At 45.0% G+C, this 16,319-nt stretch overlaps 1 protein-coding gene across 42 annotated transcripts in view; it reads left to right on the top strand.

Moving 5' to 3' along the window:
• Positions 1–16,319, top strand: part of LIMCH1 (LIM and calponin homology domains 1) — a 205,908-nt gene that overhangs the window by 172,029 nt on the left and 17,560 nt on the right. For all 42 annotated transcript variants that reach the window (XM_083630008.1, XM_083630007.1, XM_083629996.1 and 39 more), the window contains 7 exons: positions 939–1,157; positions 4,141–4,210; positions 5,842–6,020; positions 7,622–7,727; positions 11,248–11,276; positions 12,632–12,715; positions 15,086–15,178. In XM_083630008.1, the coding sequence (XP_083486134.1) occupies positions 939–1,157; positions 4,141–4,210; positions 5,842–6,020; positions 7,622–7,727; positions 11,248–11,276; positions 12,632–12,715; positions 15,086–15,178 (780 nt within the window). The remainder of the gene's footprint in view (positions 1–938; positions 1,158–4,140; positions 4,211–5,841; positions 6,021–7,621; positions 7,728–11,247; positions 11,277–12,631; positions 12,716–15,085; positions 15,179–16,319) is intronic.

Genomic DNA, 16,319 nt, shown 5'->3' with positions numbered 1-16,319 from the left:
GATAGAGAAATAAGGGGGGGGGAGGGAGAGATAGAAAAGAGCTTCCAAGAGGAAATAGAAAAGATAAAACTTCAGAGATTAAAAAACTTCTGATGCTTCAGTGTCTGTTATACTCAGAGCAGACCTGTTGAAATTAAGGGACATGGCTAATCTGGGTCCCTTACTTTCTAACTCTGAGTGGAAGTTAGTTAGATGCAAACTCAAATATTTCTTTAATCAGATTCCAGCCTTTAAGTATTTATATTTATTTCACTCTTCCTGTTTGCCCTTACAAACCAAAAGAGTAGACCCCTTCCCAGAACGCTTAAAACATGGGTAGGCAAACTAAGGCCCGGGGGCCGGATCCAGCCCAATCGCCTTCTAAATCTGGCCCACGGGCGATCCGGGAATCAGCGTGTTTTTACATGAATGTGTCCTTTTATTTAAAATGCATCTCTGGGTTATCTGTGGGGCCTGCCTGGTGTTTTTACATGAGTAGAATGTGTGCTTTTATTTAAAATGCATCTCTGGGTTATTTGTGGGGCATAGGAATTTGTGTGTGTGTGTGTTTTTTTCCTTTCCAAAATATAGTCTGGCCCCCCCACAAAGTCTGAGGGACAGTGGACCGGCCCCCTGCTGAAAAAGTTTGCTGGCCCCTGGCTTAAAATGTAAATTTTACAAGAGGGGAAGACAACAGAGGAGAGAGCAGGGGAGGAAAGAGAGAATCAGAAGTGTCTGGGAAAGAATAATCACACGTGGAGTTGCACTAACTCAAATGGCTTGCATGCTGTTGCTGTAACGCTGGCGGGAACGGCACCCTAAAAGTCTGCTTCACTGCGCCAGAAACACTGAGGCCACAAAAAGAATTTTCACTTCTTTCCGCTGAGAAATAATACACCTTGCCTTGGGGCCTCTCAGTTTTACGTTACCCACGTGGTTTTTGAAACTGTACCCTGCAGGTGGATGGAAAAGTCAGCATGAACGGAGAAGCTGTCAACGGAGTGGAAGAGGAACGAGAGAGAGAATGCACAACGTTGATATTTGCCCCTTCGCCAAGCCGATCGCCAAAGTCCAACAGTGTGGTGGACGGTTCCTCAGTGGAGGGGGAACAAAACAGCCCTAGCACCGAGCTCGTCCTAAAGCGGCTCATTGAGCACAGCAAAGACAGAGCGCAGACGGTAAGGACCGTGCCATTAGATTGGCCGTGCTTTGCAACGGGGGTGGACCAACTTTCAGTCTCTCTTTTACAGTACATTTCAGGTGTCCTTCAAACCAATAGTGTGCCATCACTAGGCTAGTCCCGTGAATGTTCCCAGTAAATTGGAGTAAAGGTAAAGGTAAAGGGACCCCTGACCATTAGGTCCAGTCATGACCGACTCTGGGGTTGCGGCGCTTATCTCGCTTTATTGGCTGAGGGAGCCAGCATGACTAAGCCGCTTCTGGCGAACCAGAGCAGCGCACGGAAACGCTGTTTACCTTCCCGCTGGAGCGGTACCTATTTATCTACTTGCACTTTAACGTGCTTTCGATTTCGCTGCCTCGAGATCTTCCAAGAAAAAAAAACCCCGAAAAAACAGCTGACCGCATCCACACGGCTGGGTATCTCTCCCCCAAGGGTCTCCCCCTTGAGATTTTTGGGGGGCGCAGTGCCTTTGCGGCACCCCCAAGCCCCTGTATTACTCGGAAAACTCCTCCGGAGATTTTCCTCACTCCCTGTCTGTTCGCGACGAAAATCGGAAGCCTGCTAGGTTGGCAGGAGCTGGGACCGAGCAATGGGAGCTCACCGCATCGCGGGGATTTGAACCACTGACCTTCTGATCGGCAAGTCCTAGGCTCTGTGGTTTAACCCAGAGCGCCACCTGCATCCCTAGTAAATTAGAGTATTAAAGCATTAATGCCTGGCGCCTCCTTCCAAAAGGGAAGCTTCTGCCAAGCATAAGGAGGGAGGCGAGATCCTCGCACACGCGTCAGGAGGTCATGACATCACTCCATTGCTCCAGCAAGTTGGCTCCTCTGTCCCTGTTTCCCTGCAAAAAACAACAACACTGCATGCCACTACTGTTTTTGGGGGACAGGAGGCGGGCAGGTGTGGAGGACTCCCTGGTCCTGAATGGGGTAATTGTGCCCCTGAAGGACCAGGTGCGCAGCCTGGGAGTCAGTCTGGACTCGCAGCTGTCCATGGAGGCGCAGGTAAATTCTGTGTCCAGGGCAGCTGTTTATCAGCTCCACCTGGTACGCAGGCTGAGACCCTACCTGCCCGCGGACTGTCTCGCCAGAGTGGTGCATGCTCTAGTTATCTCTCGCTTGGACTACTGCAATGCGCTCTATGTAGGGCTACCTTTGAAGGTGACCCGGAAATTACAACTAATCCAGAATGTGACAGCTAGACTGGTGACTGGGAGTGGCAGCCAAGACCACATAACACCTATCTTGAAAGACCTCCATTGGCTCCCAGTACGTTTCCGAGCACAATTCAAAGTGTTGGTGCTTTCCTTTAAAGCCCTAAATGGCCTTGGCCCAGTATACCTGAAGAAGCGTCTCCACCTCCATCGTTCTGCCCGGACACTGAGGTCCAGCGCCGAGGGCCTTCTGGCGGTTCCCTCGCTACGAGAAGCCAAGTTACAGGGAACCAGGCAGAGGGCCTTCTCGGTAGTGGCACCCGCCCTGTGGAACGCCCTCCCACCAGATGTCAAAGAGAAAAATAACTACCAAACGTTTAGAAGCCATCTGAAGGCAGCCCTTTAGGGAAGCTTTTAATGTTTAATAGGTTATTGTATTTTAGTGTTTTGTTGGAAGCCGCCCAGAGTGGCTGAGGAAGCCCAGCCAGATGGACGGGGTATAAATAATAAATTATTATTGCTATTACTTTAAATGCTTCCCCAGCCACATGGCAGCTTATTTGTCAGCAGATCCCACCAGCTGGGCCACATCCAACACCACAGTTCTGCTGATGCAACAGACTTCCATGCGCACAGTGCAAGGAACGCTCAAATTCAGCTCTGGAAACTGGGCAACCCTTACAGAGCAGATTTGGGGGGCCCGTGGGGAGAATAGGAGACCCCATGCTAATTACTCAGAATGGGCCAATGACTTGGGTCTTTTACATGGGATGTCGATTTGGGGGGAAAGAGCCTCTTTTCACATGGGTTAGATCATATTTGAGATTTCAAAAATAATAATTTGTATGGCACTTACATTTTAACTGTATTGCATTCTTGGTTTTTGTAAGATGCTCTTGGGAACTTGGTTGAGGGGTAGGATATATATATATATATATATATATATATATATATATATATATATATATATTACAAGGGAATAAGATTAGTGTAATTAAGGTCGTTTAGATGGAACCCTGTGCTACATGGGAGCCGTTCACAGGGAAGTCTGCTTACCTTAAATGGTATGGGCCCTGCGATGATCCAGTGAAGGGGCAAAGGTTTGGCTGCCTACCTGCCAGCGAATGGCCAATCTGGTGGGCTTTGTATAGGCCTCCTCTTAGGGGCTGGTTCGGCCGGCCAATCAGCGCCGTCTGGGCCTCCACGTAGGTGGGATAAATTGCCGCCTGAGTCGGCAGTCCTTGCTAGCCTCTTGCAAGATGAACGGAACTATGGTTTGTTTTGTTTTTTGAAGGCCAAATTAAAAGAATGGTTTCAAATTTTCTTCAAACGAACCAGAGTAAAGTGTAACCATAGTTTGTAATTTCATACAAAATGACAAACCATGGAGAACCAAACGCTTCCAAACTTCTCTTTCCAGTCACACAGGTGGAAGAGAGGAAAGAGGTATACAGTATGCAAGCCCGGGGCTTACTGTGGCTCACAAGGGCTTGATTGCATTGCCCTCAGTTGCGGTTTAGTGTGGCAAGGAAGCATGGTCAATATAAAAGTTTGGAATATTGTTCTGTGATGGAAAACCAAACAAAAGTTTGATGTTTTCTTCATTCCCATTTGCAAGTTGTTCTTGCTGTTCAGCTCAATGACCCTTGCTTCGAAGCAGTCTAATTTAAGCCAGTGTGTAACTGCTCTAAAATACGTGTCTTAATTAACATCCCGGCCACTCTGAATTGGAGGAGCAAATTATGCTGTTGCATGAGGAAAAGCACAAAAGTTTGTATTTGTTCTGCCTGTGGGTCGACAGTAATATAAATGTTCTCTGCAGGGCGCCTTGACGGAAGAAGCTAAATCAATCAACCAAAACGATAAAACCCATTCGGAAAGACTGTCTCCAGGTTTGTTGCTTTAAGGAATATTATTTGGGCTTTTTGTCTGTACACATACATGAACCATGCCCTCTAGAGGTTTTGTTAAAGAAAGCTAACTTATAATTAAGCAATTTACAGCAGTAAACATCGTGTTTGTTTTTGCCTGGATTTTAAAAGGCTTTTGATGGGTTACAATGTTTTTCAAAATAAAAGCATGAAAATAACTTGGAAAGTACCGTATTTTACGCTCTATAGGACGCACCCAACCATAGGGCGCACCTTGTTTTAGAGGGGGAGAACAAGAAAAAAAATTTTCCCCTCTCTGCGCAGCGCCCCTTCAGCGAAGCGGCAGGAGAAACGGAGCCCCTTCCATTTCTCCTCCCACTTCACTGAAGGGGCGCTGCACACAGAGAGAGAAAGCTGTGCAGCGCCTTTGCAGTGAAGCGAAGCCAGGAGAGCAAGAGGGATTGGTGCGTACCGATCCCTCTCGCTCTCCTGGCTTCAGCGAAGCAACCCGAAGCCTCCGGAGTGTGGAGGGAGCGCTCCCTCTGCGCTTCAGAGGCTTCGCGTTGCTATCGCTGAAGCCAAGGAGCCTGCATTCGCTCCATAGGATGCACACACATTTCCCCTTAATTTTTGGAGGGGAAAAAGTGCGTCTTATAGAGCGAAAAATACGGTATATAACGCATAAAACTTGATTTAAAAAACCCACATTACTTTCAACAGGTCAACCAATATGATGCCCTCCAGGTATTATAGAAGTACCATAGAACGGTCAAGTTGGAAGGGACCACCAGGGTCATCTAGTCCAACCCCTTGCAATACAGGAATATTTTGTCCAATGTGGAGCTTGAACCCATGACCCTGAGATTAAGAGTGGGGGGAAATGGGAACGAAATTTAAATTAGTTTTTAGCTTTTTAATTATTAAAACTACATATGTGTGGATAAATCAATAAATTTTGAAGGAAGAGGCATGCAATATTTTGTTTTTGTCCTTTGCAGGTATGTTTTGTAGTGGGCATCATCTTAAGAGAGACATTCCTTTCTATGTGAGAGCAGGTGGAATGCCTCCTTTTAGATGCTGCATCTGCAAAAGTATTTATATGAAAATAATACTGCATCTTTTGAGTGTATTGTCCGATAGTTTGGGGCATTACTTTAGTCAACTTCATATTTCTAACCAGTGCTTTTTTTCGGGGGGGGGACAAAGGGGTACACATACCCCTAAACCTTTTGTGAATCTAAGTTTGGCCTCATTGAGGGACAGTATTTCAGTATGAGGAGGAAAATGAGAGTAACCCCTAAACATTTTTTTTTAGGAAAAAAAAGCACTGTTTCTAACTGGCTAAAAGTTGTGGGCCAGTTTATTCTTTCTGCTTTCTAGAAATAGTGGCCATTGTCTACATTTTTCTTCTTCTGTGTGTCTACACACACACACACACACACACACTTAGACATACGACATGCAACAGTTACATAAAATGAGAATTAAAACAAAGCAACAGTATATGCTCAGAGAAACGTTTCTGAATATATTTTCTGTGTGCCTTTTTATTGGATAACATTTCTTGACATGAGGCTGCACTTCTCTTTCTTATTTAATCGTCCTGATTGATTTTTGTTTGCTTTTCCCTTGTTCCCCCAATCCTGCTTCAGACCACAAAGAATTCAGCACAACCGTTTCCCTTGCCAGCCCTACTGTGGCCATGGCGGAGTTCTCTTCCGTCTCGAACTCTTCCCTCAGTAATCATCGCAAGGAAATGGGCTCAAATGAGGAGCCGAAGACACTTGAAAGGGGGCAACTGAAGGATGTAGAAGCACCAGTTATCCAGAAGGTAGCGTGATGCACTAAAACCTACAGTTGAGGATGACACTAGACATGAGGCTCAATGCATCGGTTAAAAACTACATCAGGGTATTATTTTCTATCAGATAACAGGCATGAGGGAGCTGATTTTCACTGAGAGGGTCAATTCTTCTGTCCAATGCCACAATCCCAATAAAAATCCCTCCTTCTGCACTCTGCTATTAGTCTGAAAACATATTCTTCTTTTCTGTGCTAATAGCATCCCAAGGATGGTTTTCATCAAGATGAGAACAGCAGACCAAGCAGCGCTGCCCCTTACGTTTCACTGCTCTTCAACAATGCAAATGAGGGAAACTTTCCCTTGCCACACACTGCAATAATAATAATAATAATAATAATAATAATAATAATAATAATAATAATATCCCACCCATCTGGCTGGATTGCTGCAGCTACTCTGGGTGGCTTCCAACACATATAAAAACCTAATAAAATGTCAGACTTTAAAAACTTCCTGATAAAGGGCTGCCTTCAGGTGTCTTCTAAAAGTTGTGTAGTTCTTTATCTCCTTGACACCTGATGGGAGGGTGTTGCACAGGCAGGGCGCCACTGCTGAGAAAGGCCCTCTGCCTGGTTCGCTGTAACTCCACTTCTCTCAGTGGGGGAATGGCCAGAAGGCCCTCTGAGCCGGACCTCAGTGTTCAGGCTGAAGGATGGAGGTGGAGATGCTCCTTCAGGTATACTGGGCCGAGGCCATTTAGGGCTTTAAAGGTCAGCACCAACACTTTGAATTGTGCTTGGAAACAAACTGGGAGCCAGTGTAGACCCTAGGACTGGTGTTATATGGTCCCGGTGGCCACTCCCAGTCACCAGTCTAGCTGCCGCTAGAGAATAGGGCCCATACGTAGCTATTATTAATTTTTTTGAGAGTACAGAATAGTTCCTAATGACACATTTTGCATCTTGTCTAGACTGACCGGCAAAATGCAAGATACACAGCTGGTTTTCGTTTTGCATTTCCACCATGTGAAGATGGAATGTGCTCATCTTTCCCACGAGGAGATGTGTACCCTCATGGGAAAGCGTTCACACAAAAAGGGAAAGAAGAATTTTCTGTTAGTCAGTTCTAGCTTGCAAATAGATTTAGAAGATTAAAAAGCAAGCTTCATTTATGCATCTGCAGAGCCAGAATTTAGTCTAATATATTCCTGTTCGGACAGAGCTAGGACTGTAACTACACAGGAAGGAGGTGATAAGGGAAAATGCATTGTGAATTATATCAGCCAGTGCAAACAAACAAGCAAAAAAAATGTTTCGATGTCCTCATTTGTTTTCATAAACAAATTAAAGCAATTATATTCAGACAAGCTGTTTTGTGATTTTCATGGGTCTGTCTTTAGGACTTCAAGCCACTTCAGTGCATCTGTTTGGTTAGAAAAAGCAGACCATATATTCCGTAATAAATAAATGCAAGTTAGGCAGAATATCCTGCTTACCTGATACAGCCTAGACTGTTTAATTAGTGCAGCTAAGAAATCCATTGATAGGCAGTGCTAAAAAGGAGGGTCTATATTTTGTATTCTATTTTGTTGTCTTAGAACTGATTCTAGTCTTCAAAAATTGGCCTAGGTAGAGACTTTGGAAGCCCCTGTGCAAGATGGAGGCATCATATTTCCACTTTTGAAGATAATCCCTGAGAGGAGCCAAGTGGTTTTGCAGAATTCTGCCCCACAAGGTAAACAAAACAGGAAGCAGGGAGGGAGGAAGAATTAGGGGTGTGGTCTCAGTGCATCCTTGAACATTTGCCAGAGGGGTAGAGGACAAGTCTGTAACATCATACTTTTGCTTTTAAAAAAAATAATACAAGTTATGGCAGGCCTTTTGACCACACGCACAACCTCTTCATTCCCCTCTCCATGTCAGGAGCAAACAAACCAGGAAGACTTCCGTTAACCACAGTTTTATTTTTCATCCAAACTGGGGAAACCATGGTTTATAGTTTCAGAACAAGCCAGGATCACAAGACAAGTTTTGAAGTTGGCTTGTTCTAAAACTCTTTACGATAATTTCTGAGTTTGAGGGGGAAACTACAGTTAACTGAGGACTTCTTGGTTGGTTCACTTGCTTGCTGGCTTTCATGAAGAAAGGAGTTGGTGTTCCTTATGTCCCCAAGTAGAATTCTCCCATGGTTGGAAATGGCAGAATAAAGCTGAATCACAATGGGATTGTGATCTTCCAGCAGTCTGGAGGCACTGAACCAACCTCACCCTTGCTCTGGTATTCTTAACCTCTATTCAGAAGCAGAACAGGCAGCCAGAAGTGTGAGGACTGTCCCTGGAAAAGGCTGAAACCTTTTCCTAGGACCGTTCCTTCACTGACAGCAGGAAGGTGGGAGGAGGAGACTTCTGTAGACTGAAGTACTGGGCGAACAGGGACTGTAGATTGCCTTCAGACCCTCAGCGAGAAGCACCATGGAAACCATTTGTTTATTTATTATTTGTTCAGTCTTCATTCTGCCCCTTCCTTTTCTCCCATCATTCTGGGCCTAAGACGGGCTACGAAATATAAGTAAAGCAGCCAAATCACAATCAAAACAATCATGAGAGTAACACATCAAGGGTACATGTTGCACTAGGACAGTATTAGTTTTGCCATTTTCTAGTTGCTTTCAAACATGGAATCATGGAGTTGTTGAGTTGGAAGGGACCCCGAGGTCATCGAGTCCAGCCTCCTGCAATGCAGTAATCTCAAATACATGACAGGTGCGTCAGGAGTTGAGCCTACACCCGAGTAGGGCCATCCAACCTCTGCTTAAAAACCTCCAAGGAAGGAGAGTCCACCTCCTCTCGTGGGAGCCTGTTCCACTGTCAAACAGCTCTTACCCTCAGAAGGTTATTCCTGATATTTAGTTGGAATCTCCTTTCCTGTAACTTGAAGCCATTGGTTCAGATTCTGGCCTCCAGGGTGGGAGAAAACAAGCTTGTTCCATCTTCCCTGGGACAGCCCTCGCTTGATCTCCATGGGAAGCTAGAACCAACCAGCCCACTTTCACAAGATTTGATAATCATCTTCCTGAGTCTCTTGGCTGCTCTCTGGTATCTGCTTACCTTTCACAGTGTTGTGTCTTTTGTTTTGTTCTGTTTCCCCCCGCCTGGCCTCTAGAATCACCCAACAGCCCCAGCGTTCCGCTTAAGGTTCGGAACTCCTGGCGGCGCTACCAATTTTTCTCACAGTCAGGTAAAGTGTCGGCCTCAGATGCGGCTGCCTGCCCTCTTGCTACACCGCATAGGTGTCTTCTAGAATGTGTCCACAGCTAGTATCTCTGCCCATCCTCCTTGCTTTCGTAGAGAGTGCCTTTCCCAGTCGCGTAGTTGGCAAAGAGCTCGCCTTTGATGTATAACAGAGCAATGCCACCATCTACTTTGTCAATTCGCTCCATAATACCGCGAAGCTGTCGAGATCAAAACCGTCTCACCAAAGATGGCAAGAGCTCTCTTGGTAACTGTGGCGCTGGAGTGACACATTCCCTTTCCCCACATGGCTCAGCGTTGGGGGAAATAGAACTTAGATAGCATGTGGCATTCAGGTGTGGCCAAAAGCAGTAGCTGTTGGTAGCCTGCAGTAGCTTAGAACCTAAAGTTGACTTAATGCTGATGCTGTCCTTTCTCCATCTGCATAGAGGTTGGTGGAAGGTCTGTCTGTCTGCTTTCTCAGGGGGTTTATCTCTCTAAAAAGTTGCAGATTATTAAAGGAAGATTTGTAGACTCTTGATATCTTTTTCTGCATGGATTCATCCTAAAGAGGTCAGCGTCAGGAATTGACAGAACTGGGCAACTGCTAAGCAGGGGACTTACCTCTGACCCTGAGCCCATTGACCTTGCTATTCATCCCCCTTACTTGCTGTTGCTGTCACCTCTCCTATCCAAGCTCAGTGAGTGACAGGATCACAGAGAAAGGGCACTTACCGTATTTTTCGCTCTATAGGACGCACCCGACCATAAGATGCACCTAGTTTTAGAGGGGGAGAACAAGAAAAAACAATTCTCTCCCTCTCTCCGCAGCGCTCCTTCAGCGAAGCGGCAAGAGAAAAGGAGCCCCTTCCATTTCTCCTCCTGCTTCGCTGAAGAGGCGCTGCGCAGAGAAGAAAAGCTGCGCAGCGCCTCTCCAGTTGCGAAAGCAACGCGAAGCCTCTGGACACAGCGGGAGCTCCCACTGCGCTCCGGAGGCTTTGGGCAGCTATCCCTGAAGCCTGGGGAGTGAGAGGGGTCGGTGCACACCAACCCCTCTCGCTCTCCAGGCTTCAAGGATAGCTGCCCGAAGCCTCTGGAGCCTGCATTCTCTCCATAAGACGCACACACATTTCTCCTTAATTTTTGGAGGGGGGAAAGTGCATCTTATAGAGCAAAAAATACGGTATTCTGCAGCACATTGGGCCCGGGGCAAATAGGGATAGATGGATCAGTCAGTTTCCAGCCTGTGCCAGTTTCTCATGAGTTCATTCACACCTTTGTTCTTTTGCATTTCTCCATCAATATGCACATTTAAAAAGCAAGGGGAAACCTTCACAAAGGATCATACTTTTTTGGTATGTCAGTGACCCCGAAATACTGATTTCTAAATGTACTTCGGCATGTGTCCTGAGCTCAGAGTTGCATTTCAAATTTTGGAGAAGGGTGAAAACTGAAGATTTCTTAATAGTGTAAGCCAGGGGTAGGCAACCTAAGGCCCGGGGGCCGGATGAGGCCCAATCGCCTTCTCAATCCGACCCGCAGACAGTCTGGGAATCAGCACGTTTTTACATGAGTAGAATGTGTGCTTTTCTTTAAAATGCATCTCTGGGTTATTTGTGGGGCATAGGAATTCGTTCATTATTTTTTTCAGAATATAGTCCGGCCCACCACATGGTCTGAGGGACGGTGTACCGGTCCATGGCTGGAAAAGGTTGCTGACCCTTGGTGTAGGCAGTGTGAAATCCTTAAGCATCCCTAAGAGGGAGAGAGCAAGGGGGGGAAGAGAGCTGCAAAGAAGCAAAAGCCCATTCAGGGAGATGAGGACACCTTGCCCAAGAACCTGCCAAAATCTGAGGTTAATGGCTGCAGTTTTAACTTGTCGCTTTTAAATTGTTAGCGCTGGAAACCCTTTCAAAGTTGGAGAGCAGGGTGTAAAAATACATGTAAATAAATGATGCCTTTCATCTGAAAAAATAAGCTTACGTTTTGGCATTTTTAATTGCAATTATTCTTCTCTCCATGCAGCTGGCACTGATAACAGTGACAAATCAAATGTAAGTTATGGGGGTTTTTTTTCTCTTGTGAAAAGTATCACCTGGGTTTTTTTATTTGTTCCCAGACTTAATTGTGAATTACTTATGTGGCTGGCTTGCCCAAGCCTTAAATTAATTAATTTATTTTCAGCATTTTTCTTCCGTTCTGTGTGCCTAGAAAGCACAACATTTGGAATGTATCAGATCAAGAGCCTTCCCGAGAAATAAGAAAACAAAGAAGTCAAATGCTTTTTCCAGCCCTAATTAAGACACAGTTTTTAAAATATTGTTGATGGCCAAACTACACATGGCACTCAGTGCATCTTTCCATTTAATAAGCAGTTATTTTAAAAACGCAAATAGGATCAGTGGGAATTAATGGGATCAGGGCATTGTCACCTGTGGGGGATTCTCACAATACCACCTTCTGAGGAGGAATTTTCCGCAAGAACACAGCAAGGGAGGAAAGGATTATATTTCCCCCTCCGTGCCTGTTCTCACCCTATTATCAGCTGCCTCCCCCCCCCCAACTGATGCTGTTTACATTTTTAAAAATCTGCACATTAAATGCAAAGGTGCATTTATATTGATTGATCCCAGCACTCCTCTGTTGACGTAGACATTTATGGGTCCACATCTTGAACAATGACAATGGGGCTAGTGGAAATTGCATTCTGGGCATATTTGTCCCCACGCTGGTTGCACACACAGAAGCCAACTTCCATGGGTAGAACTTCCTTTGTCCCTTACTGGATAGAGATGATGTGTATGTATGAATATATTTGAGGGGTTTCCCCTCCCCTCGTATTTCCACATAGTCCAGTAATTTCAAAGTCCACTCCTCTACCGTTGGTACAGTGGAACCTTGGTTTTCGAGCGTCTCTGAAGCCAAATGATTCGGAACCCGAACGCCGAAAACCCGGAAGTGAATGCTTCCGTTTTCGAACGCGCCTTGGAAGTCGAACGGCTTCCGAGGCGCGTTTTTCCATTTTCTCAATGGAATTTGCCGACCGCCCATTGCGCCTCGGTTATCAAATGTTTCAGAAGTCAAATGGTCTTCCAGAACAGATTGCGTTCGACAACCGAGGTACCACTGCGCTTCTTTCCATTTCTGTGCACACAGGGTTCTGGATGCGGCCGTGGCATACATAAAGAATTTAACCAACTTTTGGGGGACCTCTGTCCCTATTATTCCCAAAGAAAATGCTTCAGGCTTTTTTTGGTGTGTGTGTGTGGCTATTTTAAACATCTTCAGAATATATTTGGGTCTGGGTGTGGGTGTTTTTTAAAGTAATAAACGTTGAAAGCAGCGTGGAACTTCTTGTTTTCTGGTATGTATTCCTAGCCTTTAATGGTATCCCTCAACTTTATTTCAGCGCTTTGGTTGCTGGTCTTGGGACCCAGAGGAGGAGCGTAAGCGACAAGAACGATGGCAGATTGAACAGGAACGTGTGCTTCAGGTACCCCCTCATCCTTATTTGTTTATTACTTTTGTATCCTACCTGGTTTTTGAGGAGTGTCGTGGCTTCTGAAATTTCTCCCAAGCCTACCTGTCAGAACTGCCAGCCAGTGGCGTAGCGTGGGGGGTGCAGGGGGGGCCGGCCGCACCAGGCGCAACATCTGGGGTTAGGGCAAATCCACGGGTTAGGGGGCGCAAATCCACGGGTTAGGGGGCGCAAATTACTTGCCTTGCCCCGGGTGCTGACAACCCACGCTACGCCACTGCTGCCAGCAACCTTGAGTTGTGGGCGCTCAGTGGAGATAACAGTCCGGGAAATCAACCATATATTGCAGTTTCTTTATTGCTTCTCGACATATTTACAAGCAGTTCAAACAAGCGACCCTGGAAAGTTGTTCCGACTGATGTCCTTCCGTTTGGGGTGGGACCAGCATAGCCACCGTCTCAGCCCTACCCCCCTCCTTCCTCTGTGACGAGAGGCGCTTGCTCTCGGAAGTCCCTCCTCCCTCTCCAAATCACTTCCCTCTGACCCCCCTTCATCCTCCCTTTCCTCTGAGGATGAGGAGCTTCTGATCACAGGAGATTTCTCCCGATAACCTCCCATGCTTTCCTCCCTCTCTGTCTCCAGTTCCCTGACACTACCTTTCCATAGCTGAGAAGTTTTCCTTAAAATTTGAGCCACATGTGCTTATCATTCACATAATCCTTTGACTCCCCATTCATCTAGAGACCCTGACTGGCTCCCAGATTTTTCCATGAAAGAGAAAAGCATACAGAACTCTCAGCAGAAGTGCAACATAGTGGTGTTGATGATATGCATTTTAATGATACACATTTTAAAGGCTAGGCATAGGGATGTTGGGAAGTGAATACGATTTGAAGGGTTCCTTTTTTAATTCAGAAAATGGGTATTCATTGAGAATGGGTATATTTTTTAGAAAATAATTCCACTCTAGAACAATCAACTACTTGGCTAGTTGTCATCTTCTCCACTTAAGACCTTTATACGTTGTCTGCTTATCTTATAAGCTGACATAGTTCTTCATCTTTCATTAAAATTTTACTGGCAGCAGTTTATCCTGATTAGATTACTGCCAAAGTCAATATATCTATGAACCTCAGTTAAACTCGGATGCAAACCTAGCCAAATGAAAATGTATATCCCATGTTTCCAAGTATAGTGGATTTTTTTTGTTATTTCTCTCCCTCCCTCCCTCCCTCCCTCCTCCTCCTCCTATGTCTTCTGTTTTATGGCTGAGAATGGATTTTGTTTCAGATAGCAATCAAAGTTTGATCAGCTGCTAATCAAACATGTCATAGCCATGCTGCCTTATGATTTCAGATGAATATAAAATTGAAGGTTGAATGAGGGACTGTGAAAATATATTATCTAGCTTAGGGAGATTTCATTTTATTTTATTTTTAATTTTAGTGGGTATTTCTAAAAGTTAGATGATTTTCCTTACAGCACTGAGTCTTATCCTTTGCCCACACCAAAAGATCTCATAGAACTATAGCTGATGTTATAGTCATTGGAGAAGGAAGGACTAAGGCAGTAAAACTTTGTGAAAAGTAAAGCTTTTCAGTTTTTTCATACCTGAGTACCATCTTTATCACCCACTATTGCATCTATACTAGCACCCTCATACCCACAGTTTCTTGGGAATTCTAAGAAACAAAGAAACAAAAAAATCAGTGCAGTTTTGAAATCAGAGCTTAAAATCAGTGCAATTTTGAAAGGTTCAGTCCACCATCTTGATTCCAAATCGTAGCCCGTTTTATCCAAACATAGACAAAAACCTGCTACGTGATCTCAGGAACCATCATATAAAATTTGTTTACAATATCATAAGAGATGTCCGAATGCATAGCAAACAAACAAGCAACTTTCTGAAACAAATAGTCAATGTTCACCCTATATATCCTTCGCCTTCTCTGTTCTTCCCGGTATCAGTTTTTCTGCTTCCTCCCTTTTCCATGTTTCTCTTTCCTCAGTGCGTAAGTCAATAAACTTCATCCCTCATTATGCCATTGTAGTGTATTTTCCCCAACTCCCATTCCAAATCTTTTAACGCAGGCAAATGAAATGTCAAAAAGTGAACCAGGCATTATGGAAGAGGAAGGGTAGCAACTCCTGGGGGGTTTTTTATGTTAAATTTTAAGGTCTTTCAAATATCTTTTTTATTGCTTTTTAGCTCTGAAGGAATCCTCGATTCCAGCGAGTCTTGCTTCTTCTTCTTTTACTGATCAAAGAGCAGTTGCATTTCCAAATAAATATTCATTTGGAGCTCTTCTTTGAACCCAGATGAGGAAACAATTTCCCACTTCCCATAATTCCTAAGTTAACAGCTTGTGTTGGAACTCTCTGCAGGAAAGGTATCAGAAAGAGCAGGACAAGTTGAAAGAAGAATGGGAAAAGGCACAAAAGGAAGTTGAAGAGGAGGAGCGGAAATACTATGAGGAGGTACGAAGGCAGAGACGCAGCTGTACCTGTATCATGGTAGCTGTAATACAGTGTTTAATTTGCCTTGTCCTTGGGTTGTTTTTTGGTGTGTGTTTTTTTTTTGCCAGAATCATGGGGTCCTCAGAAGTCAACTAGGTTTAACTCCTTGCTTAGAGCAGGATCTGCAATACAGGATGCAACTAGAGCGTCCCTGGCAGATGGCTGCCCCTAGCCTCTCCAGTAATGGATAGGCCACCATTCCTGAGTGTGGGAGAGCAGTCAAGTACAACATTTTCCTGTTGCCTAGAATGGACACACAGGGGAATGTGGCTCCAGACAGGGAGGACTTCCTGTCATACCTGCTCTGGAGCTTCCTCCCCCTGTGTGTGATGAGGTAGATGGGCATGACCCTAGCTGACCAGCCAGCACATGGCTCAACCTTCACAAAGGATGGAGACCACAAGCTGAGATGTAGCTCAGACTTCTTTTCACTGTAACCACAAGATAAAGCTTGCCTTCAGATCACTGCTGTGAACTGAATGTGAGTAAAACTTTATTCTTACTTTTAAAGAAGACTGTGTTGTGCTGTTATTATTTTAAGAGGGAAATGAAGGAGAAACCTAACCAGCAACAAGCCAGACTGGACTGCTTAATTAAAGGATTCTAACGAATCATCAACTTGCTTCCAATAAGTTGCAAAGGGAATGTGCTCTGCTGTTCGCTCACTAGTGTGAGTGAGGAGGGATAATATCAAAACATGACATATCCTCTCCTATGTTCCTCGACATTCCCACACTGAGGCAGTCTGTTCTGCTGTTAAACAGCTTTCCCTATTAAGAAGTTTATCCTACAGTTTAACTGGCACCTACTTCTCTGCAGTTTTCCAGCCATTGGTTCTAGTCCAGCTCTTTAGCTGCCCCCCCTCCACCATCCGCTCACCAAACCTTCTTCTTTCCAAGCTAAATATACTGAACTCTTTCAGCGGTTCCTCACGGGAAATGGTCACCCTCTTCCTAGACACACTTCAGTTGGCCAATGTCCTCCTTCAAATGTGACCCCAGAACTGGTCACATTGCTCCACTTGAAGCCTGACCAGCACAGAATAGAGCAGAACTATGACTTCTTATGATCTGGGCACTAGCTTTTTAAAAAAAGCAGCGTC

This window comes from Podarcis filfolensis (assembly GCF_964270895.1).
Source record: "Podarcis filfolensis genome assembly, chromosome: 9".
NCBI lineage: Eukaryota > Metazoa > Chordata > Lepidosauria > Squamata > Lacertidae > Podarcis > Podarcis filfolensis.
The sequence above is the reverse complement of the archived record's forward strand: the minus strand, read 5'-3'. Positions and strand labels throughout refer to the sequence as shown.